This window comes from Nerophis ophidion, linkage group LG18, assembly GCF_033978795.1.
Source record: "Nerophis ophidion isolate RoL-2023_Sa linkage group LG18, RoL_Noph_v1.0, whole genome shotgun sequence".
NCBI lineage: Eukaryota > Metazoa > Chordata > Actinopteri > Syngnathiformes > Syngnathidae > Nerophis > Nerophis ophidion.
In genome coordinates this window covers 22,613,176-22,633,340 of record NC_084628.1, presented here as the reverse complement: position 1 = coordinate 22,633,340, position 20,165 = coordinate 22,613,176, and the positions used below count along the sequence as shown (strand labels likewise).

The 20,165-nt window shown below is 42.5% G+C and overlaps 2 protein-coding genes across 4 annotated transcripts in view; both read left to right on the top strand.

Moving 5' to 3' along the window:
• Positions 1–7,678, top strand: part of LOC133536940 (tumor necrosis factor alpha-induced protein 2-like) — a 69,736-nt gene extending 62,058 nt beyond the window's left edge. For both annotated transcript variants that reach the window (XM_061877681.1, XM_061877680.1), the window contains exons 9-15: positions 620–720; positions 790–906; positions 975–1,110; positions 5,289–5,411; positions 6,059–6,214; positions 6,277–6,398; positions 6,468–7,678. In XM_061877681.1, coding sequence (XP_061733665.1) covers positions 620–720; positions 790–906; positions 975–1,110; positions 5,289–5,411; positions 6,059–6,214; positions 6,277–6,398; positions 6,468–6,756 — 1,044 coding nt within the window. In that variant the 3' untranslated portion in view covers positions 6,757–7,678. The remainder of the gene's footprint in view (positions 1–619; positions 721–789; positions 907–974; positions 1,111–5,288; positions 5,412–6,058; positions 6,215–6,276; positions 6,399–6,467) is intronic.
• Positions 7,679–8,697: 1,019 nt separating this feature from the next.
• Positions 8,698–20,164, top strand: LOC133536938 (zinc finger protein 345-like). 2 transcript variants are annotated; one of them, XM_061877676.1, is made up of 7 exons: positions 10,065–10,204; positions 11,803–11,872; positions 14,139–14,322; positions 14,405–14,724; positions 14,853–14,922; positions 17,118–17,886; positions 17,982–20,164. In XM_061877676.1, exons 2-7 carry the CDS (start codon positions 11,831–11,833, stop codon positions 18,772–18,774), a joined length of 2,178 nt encoding a protein of 725 aa, XP_061733660.1. In that variant the 5' UTR covers positions 10,065–10,204; positions 11,803–11,830; the 3' UTR covers positions 18,775–20,164. The 2 variants fall into 2 exon arrangements, with proteins under 2 accessions (XP_061733659.1, XP_061733660.1); XM_061877675.1 differs by lacking the exon at positions 11,803–11,872 and having other exon boundaries at positions 8,698–10,204.
• The last annotated feature ends 1 nt before the right edge of the window (position 20,165 follows it).

The window sequence follows — 20,165 nt, the reverse complement described above, 5'->3', positions numbered from 1 at the left end:
AATAGCTTAAACTTATTACGGCGTAAGTGTAATAATGCGGACATGTTTGTTACTAGATACTTTCTGATATGCTTGTCTTGGAGACTTTGTATGTGTAAGTAGTATGGAACTATATTTATTGGATACTTATTTATACTGACAATGTGCTGTTAATTGTTCCTTTATTGTGCATTTCTAGCATGTGTGCTACTGTGTGCTTAGCTGTTGTGAAGCTGCTAGTTCCTAGTAGCCTACAGCCTACCATGTTTACTCTTTGTAAAATACTATACAAAAGTACAAGAAAAGAGCAACCTAGTGTGTCTATTGGAGGATGTTTTGATGTTAACTGGCTGTCCAGTTTACATGCAAGTTGATATCATCCATTTACTTGGGTTTTTTTTGCTGATATGACACAGATATCCCATATCAACATCGGATCAGGACACTCTGGATTTTAAGTGTGAAACACAAATAACACAATTGAAAAATAAAGTTCCAAACAAAACGACTCGGCTGGCCAAATTTGGCCCCACTTTGGGCACCCCTGTTCTAGAAGGTCTCCCTGACACAAATTAGGTCTAGAAAACAGAACAAAGCATGGACAGATAACCAAAATACGATGTACTCATTTGTTCTCCAGAGGCTGCAGGTTGATCTGGAACGTTCCGCCTCCATCAACAGGAGTTTGGGTTCCAGAGTGGCTCAGTGCAGCCTCAACGGCCTGGCAGACTTCCTCTACAGGTGCGCCTGCACGCCGCCGACAGACAGAGTGCTGCCGAGACCTCTAACGAGGGCGTTGTTGTCTTGCAGCTTTCAGCGTAAAGTGGAAATGTTTCACGAAGGCATGCAGAGCGGAATGTTTGGAGAACACGAGGACGGATACGTGTCCAGAACTGTCGCGCTGGTCAACTGCTGTCCGCCCTTCAGGTGACCACCTGAGGACCCCTGCTCAGTCATATTGAAGCATTGAGTCTAAAACCTGTTCGTGTGTTCAGAGGTTTCGTGCAGCGATGCGCTCAGTGCGAGCCGGCGGCCAGTGAGGACTCTCTGAGGAGGGCAGACAAAGCTTTGGACCACATCGTCCAGCAGGGGGTCAGAGTTCTCTCTGAGCACCTGTTCCTGCACATCCGGGTAACACACACACACACACACACACACGTTTATTTCTTCACATCGCCACGAAAAAAGTCAGACGGAGATTGAAGCAGTTTTTTTCCCATAAGAAATAAAGTTCAGTGGAACCTTATATATCAGTGGTTCTCAACCTTTTTTCAGTGATGTACCCCTTGCGAACATTTTTTAATTCAAGTACCCCCTAATCAGAGCAAAGCATTTTTGGTTGAAAAAAAGAGGTAAAGAAGTCAAATATAGCACTATGTCATCAGTTTATGATTTATTAAATTCTATAACAGTGCAAAATATTGCTCATTTGTAGTCATCTTTCTTGAACTATTTGGAAAAAAAGATATAAAAAGAACTGAAAACTTGTTGAAAAATAAGCAAGTGATTCAATTATAAATACAGATTTCTACACATAGAAGTAATCAACTTAATGTGCCCTCTTTGGGGATTGTAATAGAGATCCATCTGGATTCTTCAACTTCATTCTAAACATTTCTTCACAAAAAAGAAATCTTTAACATCAATATTTATGGAACATGTCCACAAAAAATCTAGCTGTCAACACTGAATATTGCATTGTTGCATTTCTTTTCAGTTTATGAACTTACATATTTTGTTGAAGTATTATTCAATAAATATATTTATAAAGGATTTTTGAATTGTTGCTATTTTTAGAATATTTAAAAAAATCTCACGTACCCCTTGGCATACCTTCAAGTACCCCCAGGGGTACACGTACCCCCATTTGAGAACCGAACCACTGTTATTTATAATGGAAATGTTTGTAGAGAGAAGCAAATTTGTCCATAAGAAACAATGTAAATACGAATAATTGGTTCCAGCCTCGGGCAGCACAGTGAAAGAAGGGTTAGCGCGTCTGCCTCACAATACGAAGGTCCTGGGTTCGATCCTGCGCTCGGGATCTTTCTGTGTGGAGTTTGCATGTTCTCCCTGTGACTGCGTGGGGTCCCCCCGGGTACTCCGGCTTCCTCCTACCTCCAAAGACATGCACCTGGGGATAGGTTGATTGGCCACACTAAATGGTCCCTAGTGTGTGAATGTGAGTGTGAATGTTGTCTGTCTATCTGTGATGAAGTTGCGACTTGTCCAGGGTGTACGCCGCCTTCCGCCCGAATGCAGCTGAGATGTTTCTTGTCCTTTTTTTCAACCTTATAAAACCCAATTCATATTCACTCCCGATTCAAAAGCGTGTCATTCAAAGAAACAAACGCTCATTGTTATCCCTCTGACGACCAACAGGAATGTGGCTGCAACACCAATTTTTCTTTTTTTAAACCAACACACTTTATTTAAAAAAAATAAGTACATATTGTTTAATAAATTACTAATTGCACTGATTCTGCTTCTTGCTATTTTTTTATAAATAGGAAAGGAACATGGTGTCTGTGAACTTGTCTCCATGCATTAAATTTGCTGCGGAAAGAAAAAAAATCCCCTACAATGATGAATGATCTACAGGTTAAAACAACAACGACAAGCTTAACCGTGCTGTGGTGCCCTCACAAACAATCGAAAATGTTTTACTTTAACAACCCTATTGCTACAATAATACACATTTAAAAAAGTAAAATTAGGGCTGGGCGATATATCGATATATGCGAAATATCGCGGGTTTGTCTCTGCGATATAGGAAATGACTATCGTAATATTCGAGTAATACGTTCTCAGGCAGTTGCTTTTAGCTGCGGGCATTCAGGCTCTTCTCACTCTTTCCTGTCTCTCCTCACAGACAAGCAGGTGCACATTCTTACATACGTCACAACTGTCACGTCATACATCACATACATGCCCTCGCCCAGCAGAGAGGTAGCGGCGTGGCTAACGTTAGCTGCTAATGTAGCCATACGAGAAAAAGGTGCGGATCTGGTAACAAATGAAGAAAGACTTAATTCCCAATAAAAACAGCAGGGTTTCCATCCTCTGCCTCTGGTTTGGCTTCAACTGGGAATGTCATACAGACAACCGTAATTTGTCCAGTGTGGGGGGAAAAAGCGTTGCTATAAAAAGTAGCATTACTGCTAATATGTAGCATCATTTTAAAAGTCACTCGCTAGAGAATGAAGAGAATTTCATAACTGTAGTAACCTACCACATAGTGAAGGACGAATACTATTTGATTTCCTATTATGCAGCTCATTTTTATTTGACACTTAAAATGTCTCCAACAATCTTGCACTTTATGTTTTGGAAATGACTTGAATGTTTGTGCAACTGCTTAATAACTTTAATAAATACACTTTCGGTCAATTTACTTAGTTGTGATTTCCCTCTCTGCACGAAAGTTTAAAAGTAGTATATATGAATGCAGTATGAAGAATGTTTTAATGTATACACATAGAATCATCATACTGCTGTGATTATATGCATCAAGTGTTCATTCAAGGCCAAGGCAAAATATCGTAATATATATCGTATATCGCAATTATGGCCTAAAAATATTGCGATATTAAAAAAAGGCAATATCACCCAGCCCTAAGTCAAATCCACTTTTGCATTAACGTTGACAAAGGAGCAGCTCACGAAAAGGAGGAAAAGGAACAGACCGAGGGGGGTAAGGGAGAAGGCGTGGGGTAGGGTCTGTGTGCGCTCTTGAAAGAGGCGCCGCTGAACCAGTGGCAGTCTCCTCCTCCAGTTAAATAACATCGCTTTGGCATTGTTTTTCTAAAAAAAAGTATATTCTCATCACAATTAAAAACTTGCTGTGGTGCAAAGCAGCTTCCTCTATTTCTTCAATACGAGCAGGCACAAAATGGCTGTCAACGGGACCCAAAATGAATGAAGTAGGCGTTCGTACACAGAGACATGTTTTGCACACAGAGGCATCTTTGGTAAGACCTAAATCAGGGTTTCTTAACCTTTTAGCCTTCGAGGCCCAACTACAGAGGAGCCCACTTAAATATAAGCACTGAATTAGTAATCTTACACTTGATTTTAATTGTAATATCTACCCATTTTGCAGTTTACAACTTTGTCAAATGATATGTAAGCATGTGTTAAGTACAAAGATGATTTATTTATGTAATATGTGAGCATGTGTTCATTACAAAGATGATTATTTATGTAACGGCTGATTAAAAAAAAAATTACTACCAAATTATACTGCATAGAAAGGCACTAAAAATAAATAACTGAAAAAAATAAATGCAAATACAATTATGTTGTGCAAAGATAAATAAACTTAATAAATGTGTTCCCTACCTAAACTGTCAATAAAATTAAAGTGCAAATGACAAGACAGCTTCACCACTTTAATCAAAATTTTTGCGCTTAAGAAACTTCTTAATTACATTAGCTCCAGACTTCTTCTGTTTGTTTGATATTGTCAATACTGCCACAAGTGGTGGAAAAGTGTTTTACACCTTAGTACTGCCACGGCCCTTACGGACCACAGCTGGGGAACAGGTCTTTTTTGGTGGCCCCTTTAGGCCTTATGATAGGAAACACTTATCTAAAAGTTTGTAAACCTTAAAGTTGGTAAATTGGAGTTTGTAAATCGGAATTCCACTGTAAACCCAAATAATCCGTTCCAGACACCCAAAAACAGGAACACTAAAATATTTTACATTTAGATAAAACATGGGAAATACATGTAAGTGATAAATAAAATGTATACATGAATATTTAACATCACTTTTACCTTTAGACTCTTGTTAGCGAAGACGGCAATAAGAGCAGAGGGAGGAGTTCTTCATTAAATTCAATAGCGGTTCTCACCTTCTTTATCAAAGTGCTGCCACTCGCAACTTTTTTTGGCCCAATGGGACTTTTTATTTGGACACTCCCTTCGTCTCAATGATAGGCAGGCAAACGGACCAGCATACGAAAACGGAGGCAAGATTTTGGCAAAACCCGAGGAACTAGGGACGGCGTGGCGCAGTGGGAAAGTGGCCGTGTGCAACCCGAGGGTCCCTGGTTCAATTCCCACCTAGTACGAACCTCGTCACTTCACCCTTGCTCCTGATGGGTGCTGGTTGGCGCCTTGCATGGCAGCTCCCTCCGTCAGTGTGTGAATGTGTGTGTGAATGGGTAAATGTGGAAGTAGTGTCAAAGCGCTTTGAGTACCTTGAAGGTAGAAAAGCGCTATACAAGTACAACCCATTTATCATTTATAACTACTGTAAAGTGAAGTGTGTGTGTGTGTGTGCGTGTGTGTTTGTGTGTGCCAGCCTTTCTTCGAGCGTCTGGTGAAGAGGAAGTGGCTGAGCAACACGGAGCCATATGAGCAGATAGAAGCTGCGATCAAAGAACACTTCAAGAAATATCACAGGATGGACAATCCACCTTACCAGGTACACACACACACACACAAACACACACACGCACACAGACACATGTATTCTTGTATTTGTTGCCTTCTTGAGACCTCCGAAAAATGCCTACCTCTTTCTAGATATATAAAGATTTGTATTCACAACATTAATAATATATACAACCTATGCAAATATAAAAAAGGTAAGCTTTTAGTTATTTTTAAAAATGTTTTGTTTGTAATTGTTTTTTAATCTTCATTATTTACTTCAAGTTATTACAGTATGTCTCAATATACATATTTACTTTATTGTTTTTATTAATTTTAGCCATATGGGGCGCATTTAAATTTTTTACACACACTTATTTCATATTGACCAGGGGGGGAGCACTTTTAAAACCGACACAGTCAATTTGAAAAAAAACCTCCTTTTTAATAGATTTCACCACCAGTGGTGCAAATGAGACATTCTCTATTAGATGCAATGATTTTCTGTATTGGGACCATGATTTATGTCCTAACTTGTTCACAAATGGAAGCTACTTTTCTTTGTTGATGTCTCAAGAAGGGTAGACATAAAAGAACACACACACACACACACACACACACACACACACACACACACACACACACACAGACATACACAGACATACACATTACAGCGGCGTGACCTGGGGTGCGCTTCAGCTCCTAGTGGCGGAGGTCCATCGGCGCGTGGTGATGGAATATCTTCGCTCGGTCATGCGAGGGCGAATCATCTGCACGTCGCTGAAGATGAGGAAGAGGATGGGGGGCCGCCTCCGAGACGAAGGCAGGGACATCAAAGTCCTCTTCAAGGACCTGGTCAGTGTCCAAGGTCCCTCCGTGGGTCGTTGAGTGCGATGTAACACTAGCGTGTGCTTCAGGAGTCTCCATCGAGCTGGCTGGACGGCGCTCTGTCTCACATCTCAGAGGTGATCCAGCTGGAGGACGTCCCGTCCATCCAGATGGAGGTGGGAGTTCTGGTGCGGGAGTTTCCGGACGTCAGGTACCAGCACCTCGTCCTGGCTTGTATTTTCATCCACGCTGAGAAAATCACTTTGACCGTTCTCTCCAGGAAGAAACACGTGTCGGCCATTTTGAACATCCGGGGCATGACCCGGCAGCGGGAGCGCCAGGAGATCCTCAACATCGTCAAGGACATCGAGAGCAACGACGGCGGTCTGGCCCGGATGTCCAGGGACCGCGCCCTCTTCTCCGAGGTTCCGGTCACTTCCGAGGTCCACTGCCTGAACGTCGGCCTGAGCCGCGTCGCCCTCACCGCCTCTTCCTGCTTGGCCACGCTGCGGCCGCGCAGACGTAAAGCCCGCACGTCAGTCCACGAGAACCCGGATGATGTTCTCTAAAGCGCCTGGATCCGTTTTGGAACAGCAGATTGCTTCTGTTCTGTAACATGACTGACTTCTAAAAGTTCTAAAACCTTTTTTAGATTTTCTATTGCAGGGGTGGGGAACCTGCGCCTTTAATCCGGCCAGCCACGCAATTCTACTAAATAACATTTTCTTTGATTATTTCTTAAATTCAGTATGAAAAAAGGCTCCCTACCCATGTTTTACTGGTTCTGTTTAGATAGGCTAATCGTATGTTAAGTGGATCCAGTTCGAAAAGCACCTGCAGTTCCGTTAGTGGCCACTAGACTGAAGCCTCCAGATGTCTGAATGAGGACTGCGTTCATGTTTCCCTCCCTCAGTTTGGACCTTCTTCCCTGCAGGGACTGTGGAAGCACTTTAAGCCAGGACCCAAACGGGAACGTGGTCCCCGATTGTGAGCTGAGACCGCCGGGATGCGTCTTTATTGTATGTTGCACATGAGAAAAAGAAAAAGTAGAACTGTATAAATCAGGTACTAGACGACCATGTGACCAGTCTGATTGTATTTAAAACAATGATGGTGTTCAGAAAGATTGATCATGTTTTGGTGGTTAACCAATCCTAATGTTGAACTTTATTGATCGGGGTTTGGATGCAGAACAATATGATCGCTCATTGACTTATGATGATAATTTTTTTTTGTGTACAATCAGCCACACTCAGATTTACAAAATATCTTTTAAAGAATCAACAACATTCTGACTTAAAATGTGGAAGTAAACCAGGTTGATTCATGTTGGTGGACTTATTTCCACATAGATGTTTTTTTCTCCCCACCATCTGGCACTTTCCGGAATAAAATTCAGGTGAAAGTTGACTCGCTTTAGAACTGATTTGACAATGCTGTATATGTTTGACAGCAATTAATGACAATAAAACAGATGGTGTCTATAACAAACATGTGTTTGGGAGTATCAGTTTGGCATGGCAACATGTTGGGACCAGTAGAGGCCAGTAAAAACATGCGCACTAAACGTGCCGAGGCCAGTCAAGCAAAGAAGAGGGACAACTGATTCCAAAATATGAGTATTTGATTAATAACGTTGACGCTAAGTGGTCTTTAGAGCAGTGTTTTTCAACCTTTTTGAGCCAAGACACATGTTTTTATTGAAAAACTCCACAGGCACCCCACCATCAAAAAAAAATAAAACTCAGCAGCTGATATTTACAGTAAAAAGCTGTTGCCACAATTGTTGGGTATGACTTTAAATCATCACCAGCAATGCATCACTATAGCTCTTGTCTCAATGTAGGTGTACTGTCACAACATGTCACATCACGCCATGACTTATTTTGAGTTATTTGCTGTTTTCTAGTGTGTAGTATTTTTTAGTTCTTGTCTTGCGCTCCTATTTTGGAGGTGTTTCCTGTTCTGTTGTTTTTTTCCTGTAGCAGTTTCATGTCTTCCTTGAACGCTCTTTCCGTACTTTTGTTTTCGCAATCAAGACTATTTAAGTTGTGTGGACATTGTTGATTGTCATGTCATGTACGGAAAGTACTTTGTGGACGCCGTCTGCTCCACACGCTGTAAGTCTTTGCTGTTGTCCAGCATTCTGTTTTTCTTTACTTTGCAGAAAGTTCAGTTGTAGTTTCATTTTGCATAACCATCCCTAAGCTTCAATGGCTTTTCTTAGGGGGACTCACCTTTTGTTTAGTTTTGGTTTAAGCGTTAGATACCTTTTTACCGACAAGCCTCCTCCCACTGTCGACAAACCATGTTCCCAACATCCATCCATCTTCTATTTTTTGGGAGAGGGGGTCGCAGTCTATCTCTGCTGCTATCTTTGCTGCGGCGGAAGGCGGCGTGCACCCTGGACAAGTCGCCACTTCATCACAGGGCCAACACAGATAGACAGACAACATTCACACTCACATTGACACAGTAGGAGCAATTTAGTGTTGCCAATCAACCTATCCCCAGGTGCATGTTTTTGGAGGTGTGAGGAAGGAACCCACGCAGTCACGGGGAGAACATGCAAACTTCCGAGCCCGAGATTGAACTCAGGACTACTCGGGACCTTCGTATTGTGAGGCACATGCACTAACCCCAGCCCCACCGTCCTGCCTAGAAATGCACCCAATAGCAGGAAATGTAGTCTTGATTTTCAACTTTTTTCTACATGGCAACACTAAATGGACCCTAGTGTGTGAATGTGAGTGTGAATGTTGTCTGTCTATCTGTGTTGGCCCTGCCATGAGGGGCCACTTGTCCAGGGTGTACGCCGACTGTAGCTGAGATAAGCACCAGCACCCCCCGCAACCCTAAAGGAAATAAGGGGTAGAAAATGGATGGATGGACGGCAATTAGCTACCTGCTGCCACTTACTGTAATGAAAGAGTAATACACGGTTACTCTGCAGAGCCCTAGACAGCACAGACACTCAACAACGGCACCGTTGCGTTTGCAAAAAATATTTTTTACGCAATTACCGTATTTCCTTGAATTGCCGCAGTGCATGTATGCGCCTGCCTTGAATTACTGCCGGGTCAAACTCGCTTCCCAAAATAATTAGCGCATGCTTGGTATTACCGCCTGGTCAAACTCGTGATGTCACGAGTGACACTTACCCTGTCATCATTTTCAAAATGGAGGAGGCTGATTTCAATACCGGTAATTTGAAATCGCATAAAGGGAAGAAGATTAAGAGCTATTCAATAGGATTTAAGGTTCAAGCTTCCATCACACTAACATTTTTACTGCATACCTTTGGTAAGTGCCAGAGTGAGAAGAGGTGTTAAAATAATTAGCGCATGCTTCCTTTTACCGCATGCCTTTGGTAAGCGCAGGAGTGAGAAAAGGTTTTAAATGAATTAGTGCCCAGGTGGCAATTCAAGGAAATACGGAGATTATGTATCCTTTCTCTAAAATTTTGAGAACCTAATGTGAACTATGTCAACCCACTGACAGACAAAGGAGGAACTAAAACACTTCCGGTGATGTTTTTTTTAAATTACAATTATAAAGTGGAAATACCGTTACATGGACAACAATGTCATGGACAATATACATGGAAATACGGATTTTTTTTATTTTTTATTCATGTGTCTTTTTTCGGCTATTCACTCTCAATTGGGAACTTTAACTATGAAAAAACTCCGTGGTGACCCGGATGTAAACATCGCAGCCATATTGGACGTCCTTAACGCAGAGAACCATCCTGATAGACGGGCTCTTTTTTTTGTAACACGGCGGGCACTTTTGTCGACTTTCCAGTCGCAGTTTTAAATATTCCGTAACGTGGCAATTTCCCCCCGGGGAGCTATCTTCCAAGACTTACGGCCCACGATGGCGCGGGTGAACGATATGGAAACTTTCCGCTGTCAGACGGCGCTCATCATGGAGGTAGCGGTGGAATCGGCCGTGTGTGTCCTCCAGCAGAACCTCGGAGGGAGACAGCAGGCTGCTGGGGGCAAAGATCTGAAGGTCGGTGGCTGTTTTTTATCCGGTAAAACACTTAACCGCCAGCAGTTTGTAGGTTTAGCTGAGAGAACAATAACAGCTCTAGATGAGAATCCGTCGTCACTTCCGTTTTCGCTGACGAGGAGAGAGCATGATATTCAGGCGAGCTTTATTACAGGGGTCACCGACCTTTTTGAAACCAAGAGCTACTTCTTGGGTACTGACTAATGCAAAGGGCTACCAGTTTGATACGCACTTCAATAAATTGCCAGAAATAGCCAATTTGCTCAATTCACCTTTAACTATATTTTATTATTAATAATTAATTATATTTATCTTTGTGGAAACACTGATCATCTTAATGATTCCTCACAATAAATATTTATAGAAACAGATAAATATCAATATGCAACACTTAATTTTTCTATTTTCTCTAAGTGCACATTTTTCGAATTGAACATTTTCAAATGATCACTTCTAAGACAGTCATGTGAAATCACAATATCCCATTTTAATTAGCTAGCCACTAACATTTTTTACCAAATCATGAATTACTTTGCACCATGTTTGTACAAATAATAACTCATGTAAAATACAAAAGTAAACTCTCCAATTTTTAAATAAATCATGTCACACTTTGAACTGGACACCAAATCTGTTATCTGTTTCTTTGTCGGTTAGTGGGAAGCCTGGCATTGCTGTTAACTAGTGTGTTGTACTCTGCTGTGTAACTTGACACTGCAACTCTGAGTGAGTCTTGCAGATGTGCACCTGTGAGTCGTGTTCCGTGTTTGTTCTTGATGAAGTTCATGTCAGAAAAGGCTGATTCCCAAAGATAAGTTGAACCAAACAGGCTTGCAATCTTCATAGCTGCTGCACCACTACACCACTGTACTTTTCTGTGTCAACAAGGGACCAAAAGTTTGGAGCAGCCTGGTGGGCTTTACATTTTAAATTGTCAGGAAAGAAGAGGAAGGAATTTAAAAGGTAAAAGGGTTATTTTGATGTGTTTTAAAAATCCTAAAATCATTTTTAAGGTTGTATTTTTTCTCAAAAATTGTCTTTCTGAAAGTTATAAGAAACAAAGTAAAAAAAAATAAATGAATTTATTTAAACAAGTGAAGACCAAGTCTTTAAAATATTTTCTTGGATTTTCTAATTCTATTTGAGTTTTGTCTCTCTTAGAATTAAAAATGTCGAGCAAAGCGAGACCAGCTGGCTAGTAAATAAATACAATTTAAAAAATAGAGGCAGCTCACTGGTAAGTGCTGCTATTTAAGCTATTTTTAGAACTGGCCAGCGGGCTACTCAATTGGTGACCCCTGCTTTATTTTATATATATGGTTTAATTATTATATTGGTTCAAAATGTTTTAAATATTCTATCATTTGCCATGCATTATTTTCCAATAACAGAACGCGCGAGTCATATGTCCCAATAAAAAAGTCAACAAAAAAAGGAGAAATATAATCTTAGGGATGAATGTAATTTGAAGCATTTGTATGCACGTACAGCACTTAAGACCTTCAGTATATCAGTATGTGGAATTCAATTATGGAATGGATTAAGCAAAGAAATCAAACAATGTACTAATGTGATCCACTTCATCTCTTCAAACTTAGTGTTTACAAACTACAAAGAAGAAGAACCATGATACAATTTCTGATAAACATCCATCCATTCATTTGCAAGGTAATCTTACTCATTTCACCATATGAAATATAACTTACTTCAATTATTATTTATTTATCCATCCATCCATTTCCTACTGCTTATTCCCTTTTGGGGTCGCGGGGTGCACTGGAGCCTATCTCAGCTTCAGTCTGACGGAAGGCGGTGTACACCCTGGACAAGTCGCCACCTCATTGCAGGGCCAACACAGATATTATTTTTATTGTTATTACTTATGGAGTATATCTATCCATCCATTTACTACCGCTTGTCCCGTTTGGGGTCCCGGGGGGGTCGCTGGAGCCTATTTCAGCTACAATCGGGCAAAAGGCGGGTTAGACCCTGGACAAGTCTCCACCTCATCGCAGGGCCAACACAGATATTATTTTTATTGTTATTACTTATGGAGTATATTGTGAATAAATTGAGAACAGGAGGTGAACAAAAAGTTTTAACAACTGCTATGTAAAGGAAAAGGGGTAGGATTAAATAAGCTCTGCTTCTTCCTACTCCTTTTCAAACATGTTGAATAGAGAAACTGGAAATTGTGATTTACCATGTTGTATGCATTCACGTTCGAAATAAACTCAAACTCAAATGTAAACATAAGAGATGTACCAATGTTTTTTCAGGGCCGATACCGATTATTAGTCGCCAAGGAGGCCGATTACAGATATTTAGAGCCGATATTTATTTTCAGTAAAAGTTATTTAAACATAAATAATATACACCAGTAAACTGCTGGACAAATCTTCAAATAGTATTTTTAACATATTTTTTTAGGAAACTTCGGACCAGTAGCAACATAAATGTTTTATGCGCCGCGAATGCTTTGGTTAATTTAGCACCAATTAACGTCATAGAATTTTACATCTTCATCACATTTGTCTAGATTAGCATTTCAAAATGCAGAAAATCTCCTGGGAAAATTGGTTAATATATGAGACCTGACATATACATGACATCAACATCACAATAACTCGCCATCTACTCGATTTCATACAATTTTATAGCCGTTTATGGATTTAATACATTGTAAAGTGCCCTTGTGAAGAACCCTGGAATATAGCGAACATATAAATTAAAACAACTCCTTCATGTAGCTTATAATTTAGTCATTTTTCAAAAAGTATGAGAATGTGTGAGCTCCTGCCTGCTCTTCTTAACTTACATAATAACTTTTCTATTTGTCAAGATATTTACACAATGTTTGGATTTTTGACAGGTATCTTTTCTGTCATATTCATGTCCCTCCATCTCTGCTGCATTGTTATTTGATGGAATCACAGAGCATCAAACTTGCAGCGCTCTTTAAATAAGCCCACGCTCTGAGTGTTGCGGACGGATGTTTGTCAAGTCTCCCAGCTGGCTCGGGTACGCCTCGGGATCTCCCGGCAGGTAATAGAACAGGGGTGTCAAACTCATTTTAGCTCAGGAGCCGCATGAAGGAAATTCACACGCGGGCCGGACTATTAAAATCATGGCAGAAAAAATAATGACAACTTCAGATTGTTTTCTTTGTTTTATTTTGGCCAAAAATAAAACAAGCAAATTCTGAAAATATTACAATATAAATATAGAAAAAAATTCCAGCTGCGGTAAAGTTTAGATCCATGAAGGAAAGAAGAAAGTGAATGAATGTTTATAACTGAATAAATTTACGTATGCATAAAAATGTGTTGTTGTTTTTTTGTATTATTTTTTAAAATGAATAAGTAACGTTTATGACAACCTTTTTCCAAAACACAATATAGAATGTGAGATATAATAGGATCATGTATACATTTATCATTTGTTTTCAAAACAGTTACAAAAAAGTGGGACCCCAAAATTTACTGTGGGACCCCATTTTTATGATTTGATGGGGTCCCTCTGACCCTATTTTGAAAATTCCTAGCGCCAACACAGATGGGGTATGGGTGCGTGCCTAACAGCTGCAGGCAGCTGTGGCCTGCGGCCCGTTTCTAATAATCATCAAATATCATTCTGGTGTCCATAAATAATTAATTCGGCCTGCGGGCCTTGACTTTGACACATAGGTACTAGATGAAGTGGCTGGGGAGAAGGAAGGCTGGGCTTCTCTGCTTAGGCTGCTGCCCCTGCAACCCAACTTTGAATAAAATAAGCAAAAGAAGATGGATGGATGTACACTAACTTTTGACTATTTTGTTATTTTGCGTGCACATTCACTAGCACAACAGAATGGATGTTTATGATGTACACATATTGAATATGAATAGCAGCTACTGAACAATGGAGCCTGCTGGAACATATTCTCCCTTTGCAGCCTCAGCTGACAGCCATCTTGAACATGATGGCGAGGGAAGCTGTGCGTAAAATCTGCAGCATCTTCAGCGAGCTGTGCGGGAGCTTGGCGAAGGAGAATGAGACCTTGAAGGGCAAAGTGGAACAACTGGAGAGGGAGCGCAGCTCAAAGGACAAACTAACATCTAGAGCTAAGAAAACAAAGAGTATGAAAAATGAAAGTAAAGGATGCCAAGACCCCTGGAAGAGGGTTGTAAATGTGTTCTATTTTTTTTTTGTACACTCCAGATGGAGCCGCCGTCTCAGTAGACTTGAAACGACCAGCTGCAGACCCCATGACGCTCGCCGTGGCCATCTTCAAAAAAGCCAAAGAATCCTGCGGCAAAGCGAGCTGCAGTCCTCCATTGCCTGTGGTCATCATCAAGTCGCCCGTTCACGGGGCATTCAGAGTCCAGCCTGGTCCCGTTTCCTCCATGCAAACGCCACATCAGTCCGTAAACAACCCTCAATCCAACCTGCTTTCAGAAGTCATCCAGTCCTGCAGTACGACATCACTTCCTGATGATCGGCGGGCGTGTGAGGCAGCCAAAGAAGAAAAATCCTTTGAAGTAATGGTGGACTTTCTTTCCTCCTGTTTTATCTTTACATGATATCTTTGGCACATTTAGCAACACAGTAACCAGTTAATTTTTTTCAGAGCTAAAATGACCAAAAGAGTCTTCTTTGTGTTCTCCAGGAGGCAGAGAAGGGAGTAGAACCAGTCCAAGTGAAAATTGAAGAGCAGACGGTGGCTGACACTTATCAAGGTGAGGTGATGGACTGATACATCATCCATGTTCATTTGGGCAGCGGTTGTAATTCAGTTTAAGTAACAGTCTTTTGACATAAAACTATTTTAGTTTTAGTCATATTTTAGTCATCTAAATTGATTTAGTTTTAGTCAAGCTTTAGTCAACTAAATTTCATTGGCTATAATATGAAATATATACATACACTATATTGCCAAAAGTATTTGGCAACCTGCCTTGACTCACATATGAACTTGAAGTGCCATCCCATTCCTAACCCATAAGGTTCAATATGATGTTGGTCCACCTGTTGCAGCTATTACAGCTTCAACTCTTTTGGTAAAGCTGTCCACAAGGTTGCGGGGTGTGTTTATAGGATTTTTTGACCATTCTTTCAAAGGTGAATTGGTGAGGTCACACACCTATGTTGGTCAAGAAAACCTGGCTCTCAGTCTCCGTTCAGGTCAGGACTCTGTGCAGGCTAGTCAAGTTCATCCACACCAGACTGTCATCCATGTCTTTATGGACCTTGCTTTGTTCACGGGTGCACAGTCATGTTGGAAGAGGAAGGGGCCTGCTCCAAACTGTTCCCACAAGGGTGGGAGCATGGAATGGTCCAAAATGTTTTGGTATCTTGGACCATTCAAAGTTAATTTCACTGGAACTAAGGGGCCAAGCCCAACTCCTGAAAAACAATCCCATACCATAAACTCCCCTCGACAAAATTTCACACTCGGCACAATGCAGTCCGACATGTAGTTCTCCTGGCAACCTCCAAAAACAGTGCTTTACACCATTGCATCCGACGCTTTGCATTGGACTTGGTGATGTATGCCTTGGTTGCAGCTGCACAGCCATGGAAACCCTTTTCATGAAACTCTCTGCGTACTGTAAGTGGGCTAATTAGAAGGTCACATGAAGTTTGGAGCTCTGTCGCAACAGACTGTGCAGAACGTCAGCGACCTCTTTGCACTATGCGCTTCAGCATCCACTGACCCCTCTCTGTCAGTTTACGTGGCCTACCACTTTGTGGCTGATTTGCTGTTGTTCCCAAACTCTTTAATTTTCTTATAATAAAACCGACAGTTGACTTTGGAATACTTAGGAGCAAGGAAATTTTACGACTGGATTTGTTGCACGGGTGGCATTCTATGACCGTTTTACGCTGGAAATCACTGAGCTCTTGAGAGGTACCCATTCTTTCACAAATGTTTGTAGAAAGTGTCTCCATGCGTAAGTGTTTGATTTTATACACAAGTGATTAGGACACCTGATTCTGATCATTTGGATGGGTGGCCAAATACTTTTGGCAGTATAGTGTATATGTATATACAGTACAGGCCATTGTTTGGACACACCTTCTCATTCAAAAAGTTTTCTTTATTTTCATGACTATTTACATTGTAGATTGTCACTGAAGGCATCAGAACTATCAATGAACACATGTGGAGTTATGTAATTGACAAAAAAAGGTGAAATAACTGAAAACATGTTTTATATTGTCCATCCATCCATCCATTTTCTACCGCTTATTCCCTTTTGGGGTCGCGGGGGGCGCTGGCGCCTATTTCAGCTACAATCGGGCGGAAGGCGGGGTACACCCTGGACAAGTCGCCACCTCATCGCAGGGCCAACACAGATAGACAGACAACATTCACACTCACATTCACACACTAGGGCCAATTTAGTGTTGCCAATCAACCTATCCCCAGGTGCATGTCTTTGGAAGTGGGAGGAAGCCGGAGTACCCGGAGGGAACCCACGCATTCACGGGGAGAACATGCAAACTCCACACAGAAAGATCCCGAGCCTGGATTTGAACCCAGGACTGCAGGACCTTCGTATTGTGAGGCAGATGCACTAACCCCTCTGCCACCGTGAAGCCGTTTTATATTGTATTTTCTTCAAAATAGCCACCTTTGATCTTTGATTAAATGTAACTTAGATATTGGGTTTCACTATGTAAAGCGCTTTGTGTCACTAGAGAAAAGCGATGTGTAAATATAATTCACTTGATCTCTGTGAAAAATTTCATCTCATTTGTATTCGTTGACTAAATTGTCAATTATTTTGTCAATGTGCATATGTTTTGATTGGTTATCATTTTAGTCAAGGTTAAAAATAGGTCATTGACGATATTGAAGACCAACATTTTATGTCAACAAAATTAACACTGGTTCATACTCATGACCAAAATGGTGTCTTGTGTGCAGCTGCTGCCGGTGAAGAGGACCAGAAGGAGCATGAGAGAAAGAGAAGGAGGGAGCTGTATAAGCAGAAGAGGTTTTTCTGTGAGCGCTGCAACAAAGGCTTCCACCAGAAGCACCAGCTGAGGAAGCACGTGTCTCGTCACGTCAAGCCTTTCCCCTGCACGCTGTGCGACAAAGGCTTCTACGAGGCCAAAACCCTACAGAAGCATCTGCTGGGCCACCAGCTGAAAGACGCCCAGGAGCGTGACCCCGACAAGATGATCGCCTGCGATCAGTGCAACAGAAAGTTTAGGCTGGCACGGCAGCTGCGAGTCCACCAGGCCACCCACCGGCTGGAGAAGACGCCTTTGCGGTGCGGCACCTGCGAGCGCACCTTCACCTCCTTGGCCGTATTGCGCTACCACGAGGTGTCTCACACCGAGATCAAGCCCTACATTTGCGACGTCTGCGGGAAAGGCTTCCTCAGGAAGAAGAACCTCCGTGAGCACCAGATCGTCCACACGGGTGCACGGCCCTACCCCTGTCCGACTTGCGGCAAGAGGTTCTCCACCTCCGGCAACCTCCGAGTCCACAAAAGGTCGCACTCAGAGGACCGGCCCTTCAAGTGCACAGAGTGCGACAAGGCCTTCAAGAGTCGCATGGGCCTGCTGCAGCACCGCGTTGTCCACTCGGGGGAAAAACCCTTTATGTGTCAGACATGCGGGATGAGATTCGGCCTAAAGTACAACTTCCAGAGGCACTTGCGCCTCCACAACGGAGAAAAACCGTGCAGGTATTCCTTCATGGTCTTCTAAAATTTCCGATTAAGCCACTTCACATAACCTGTGATAGAATTATAGTTATTACTCCATGGTTGTGTGTCGACAGGTGCGAGAAATGTGGTGAAGGCTTCTCGGGGACGTGGGCCTTGAAGACCCACATGCTGGTGCACGGCATGGAGAAGCCCTTCATGTGTGACTTCTGCGGGAAGACCTTCTTCTACAACTGTCAGCTGCAGAAGCACCAGCTGCTGGTCCACAAGGACAAAGACGGCGTGAAGGCAGGGGGTGTGTCCCAGCGGCAGCGGCCGCCGGGCATGAAAGCGTTCAGTTGCAAGACGTGCATGAAGAGCTTCAGCAGCAGCAGCACCCTGCGCACGCACGAGAAGATCCACGCTGACAACAAGGAGTTTGTGTGCGAGACGTGCGGCAAGTCCTTCCACTTGCGCCACCTCTACGTCTACCACATGAGGAGGCACAGTGGCGACCGGCCGCACAAATGCGACGTCTGCCAGAAAGGCTTCATGCTGGTGTCGCAGCTGAGGCAGCACGAGCGCCTGCACACGGGTGCCAAGCCGCACAAGTGCCAGGAGTGCGGCAAGGCCTTCAGGACGTCGCAGAACTACCACCGCCACCTGCTGGTGCACACAGGGGAAAAGCCCTACGAGTGCGTCATGTGCAGCAGGAAGTTCAGACAGTCCAACCAGCTCAAGTCACACATGCAGATCCACACCGGCATCAAGCTCTACTCCTGCCAGAGCTGTGGGCGGGGCTTCTCGGACTCCAGGCAGCTCAAAAAGCACAACTGTGGCGACTCGCAGCCAAACTCGCTCGAGTCCGGAAGCAAGCGTAAGAAACAGAGGAATGTTTTTCCGTGGAGCGAGGGCTTTGTGAACGAGTGATCTGTCATCCTAAAACTTCTGTGGGGGATGACGTCACAGCTCCCTTCAGCCAGTCACGGTCTTGTACGAGAAGATGATCATGTGGCAAGAAATTAACCACACAATCTATAAGGCAGGGGTCTCAAACTCAATTTACCGGGGGGCCACTGGATGCAGAAACTGGGTGAGGCTGGGCCGCAAGAAAAGATTTCTTAAAAAAATCTAACATGCATTTTTTAATTAATTCACCTTCTTTGAATGGCTTTCCCGCCCTAGCAACATACTTGTTCTTTCCGGGAAACACCCGAATATCAGTGCCCCTCACGAAAATCTCCCAGGGCAATCATTCTCCCGGTTTCCACCCGAACAACAATATATTGTAAAATATACACCCCAGCTGCCCCAACCCTGCCCCCTATTGTAGCCCGGAAGAGTTAGGGCTGCATTGGATTCTGGGTATTTGTTCTGTTGTGTTACGGTGCAGATGTTCTCCCAAAATGTGTTTGTCATTCTTGTTTGGTGTGGGTTCATGAAGACCCCAGCCACCCCAACCCTGCCCCCTAATGTAGCCCGGAAGAGTTAGGGCTGCATTGGATTCTGGGCATTTGTTCTGTTGTGTTTATGTTGTGTTACGGTGCAGATGTTTTCCCAAAATGTGTTTGTCATTCTTGTTTGGTATGGGTTCACAGTGTGGCAAATATTTGTAACAGTGATAAAGTTGTTGATATGCCCACCCTCAGTGTGACCTGTATGGTTGTTGATCAACTATGTCTTGCAGTCACATACTGTGTCTTCAGAAGCCAAATACAACATGTGGCTGGGCTGGCACGCTGTTTGTACATATTGTAGAGGATGTTAAAGGCAGTGCCTCCACGGTGCCCCCTTATTATCGTTGTTAGGGGGGAATTCGGGAGAATGATTACCCCTGGAAGGGCACTGACAACTGGGAGTCCCCCGGAAAAAGCGAGAGTATACAAGTATGACGCTGTAAAGCGTTATTCATATAAAACTCGCGGGTCGCACCAACATTCAATTTTCATATTAAGGTGCGGGCCGCAAAATAACATCTCGCGGGCCGCAATTGGCCCGCGGGCCGTGTGTTTGAGACCCCTGCAATAAGGGATAATCAAAGCTGTGGTTTCAGTCAAATAGAAACAAATACAACGGCACAAAGAACAATAAAGATATTTTGCTATATGTATAGAAATTGTTATATTTACTGAGCTGAGTCATTTAAATACTATTTTGCTGATAATATAATTTAATGTGATAATTTTCCTTATAAAACTTGTCTGAAATCAAAGATGAACTGTAACGACAGTGATGTACACATGTTTCACATGCATACACGTTAAAACCCATATTCAATTGCAATGTTTTTATGTTGAAAGAGTAAAATTGTGTATTGTAAC

Coding starts and splice junctions, on each gene's coding strand:
- LOC133536938 (XM_061877675.1), top strand. CDS start 10,067: ATGGCGCGGGTGAACGATATGGAAACTTTCCGCTGTCAGACGGCGCTC. Junction 14,923..17,117: donor GGTGGCTGACACTTATCAAG/GTGAGGTGATGG, acceptor TCTTGTGTGCAG/CTGCTGCCGGTGAAGAGGAC. Junction 17,887..17,981: donor AACGGAGAAAAACCGTGCAG/GTATTCCTTCAT, acceptor GTGTGTCGACAG/GTGCGAGAAATGTGGTGAAG.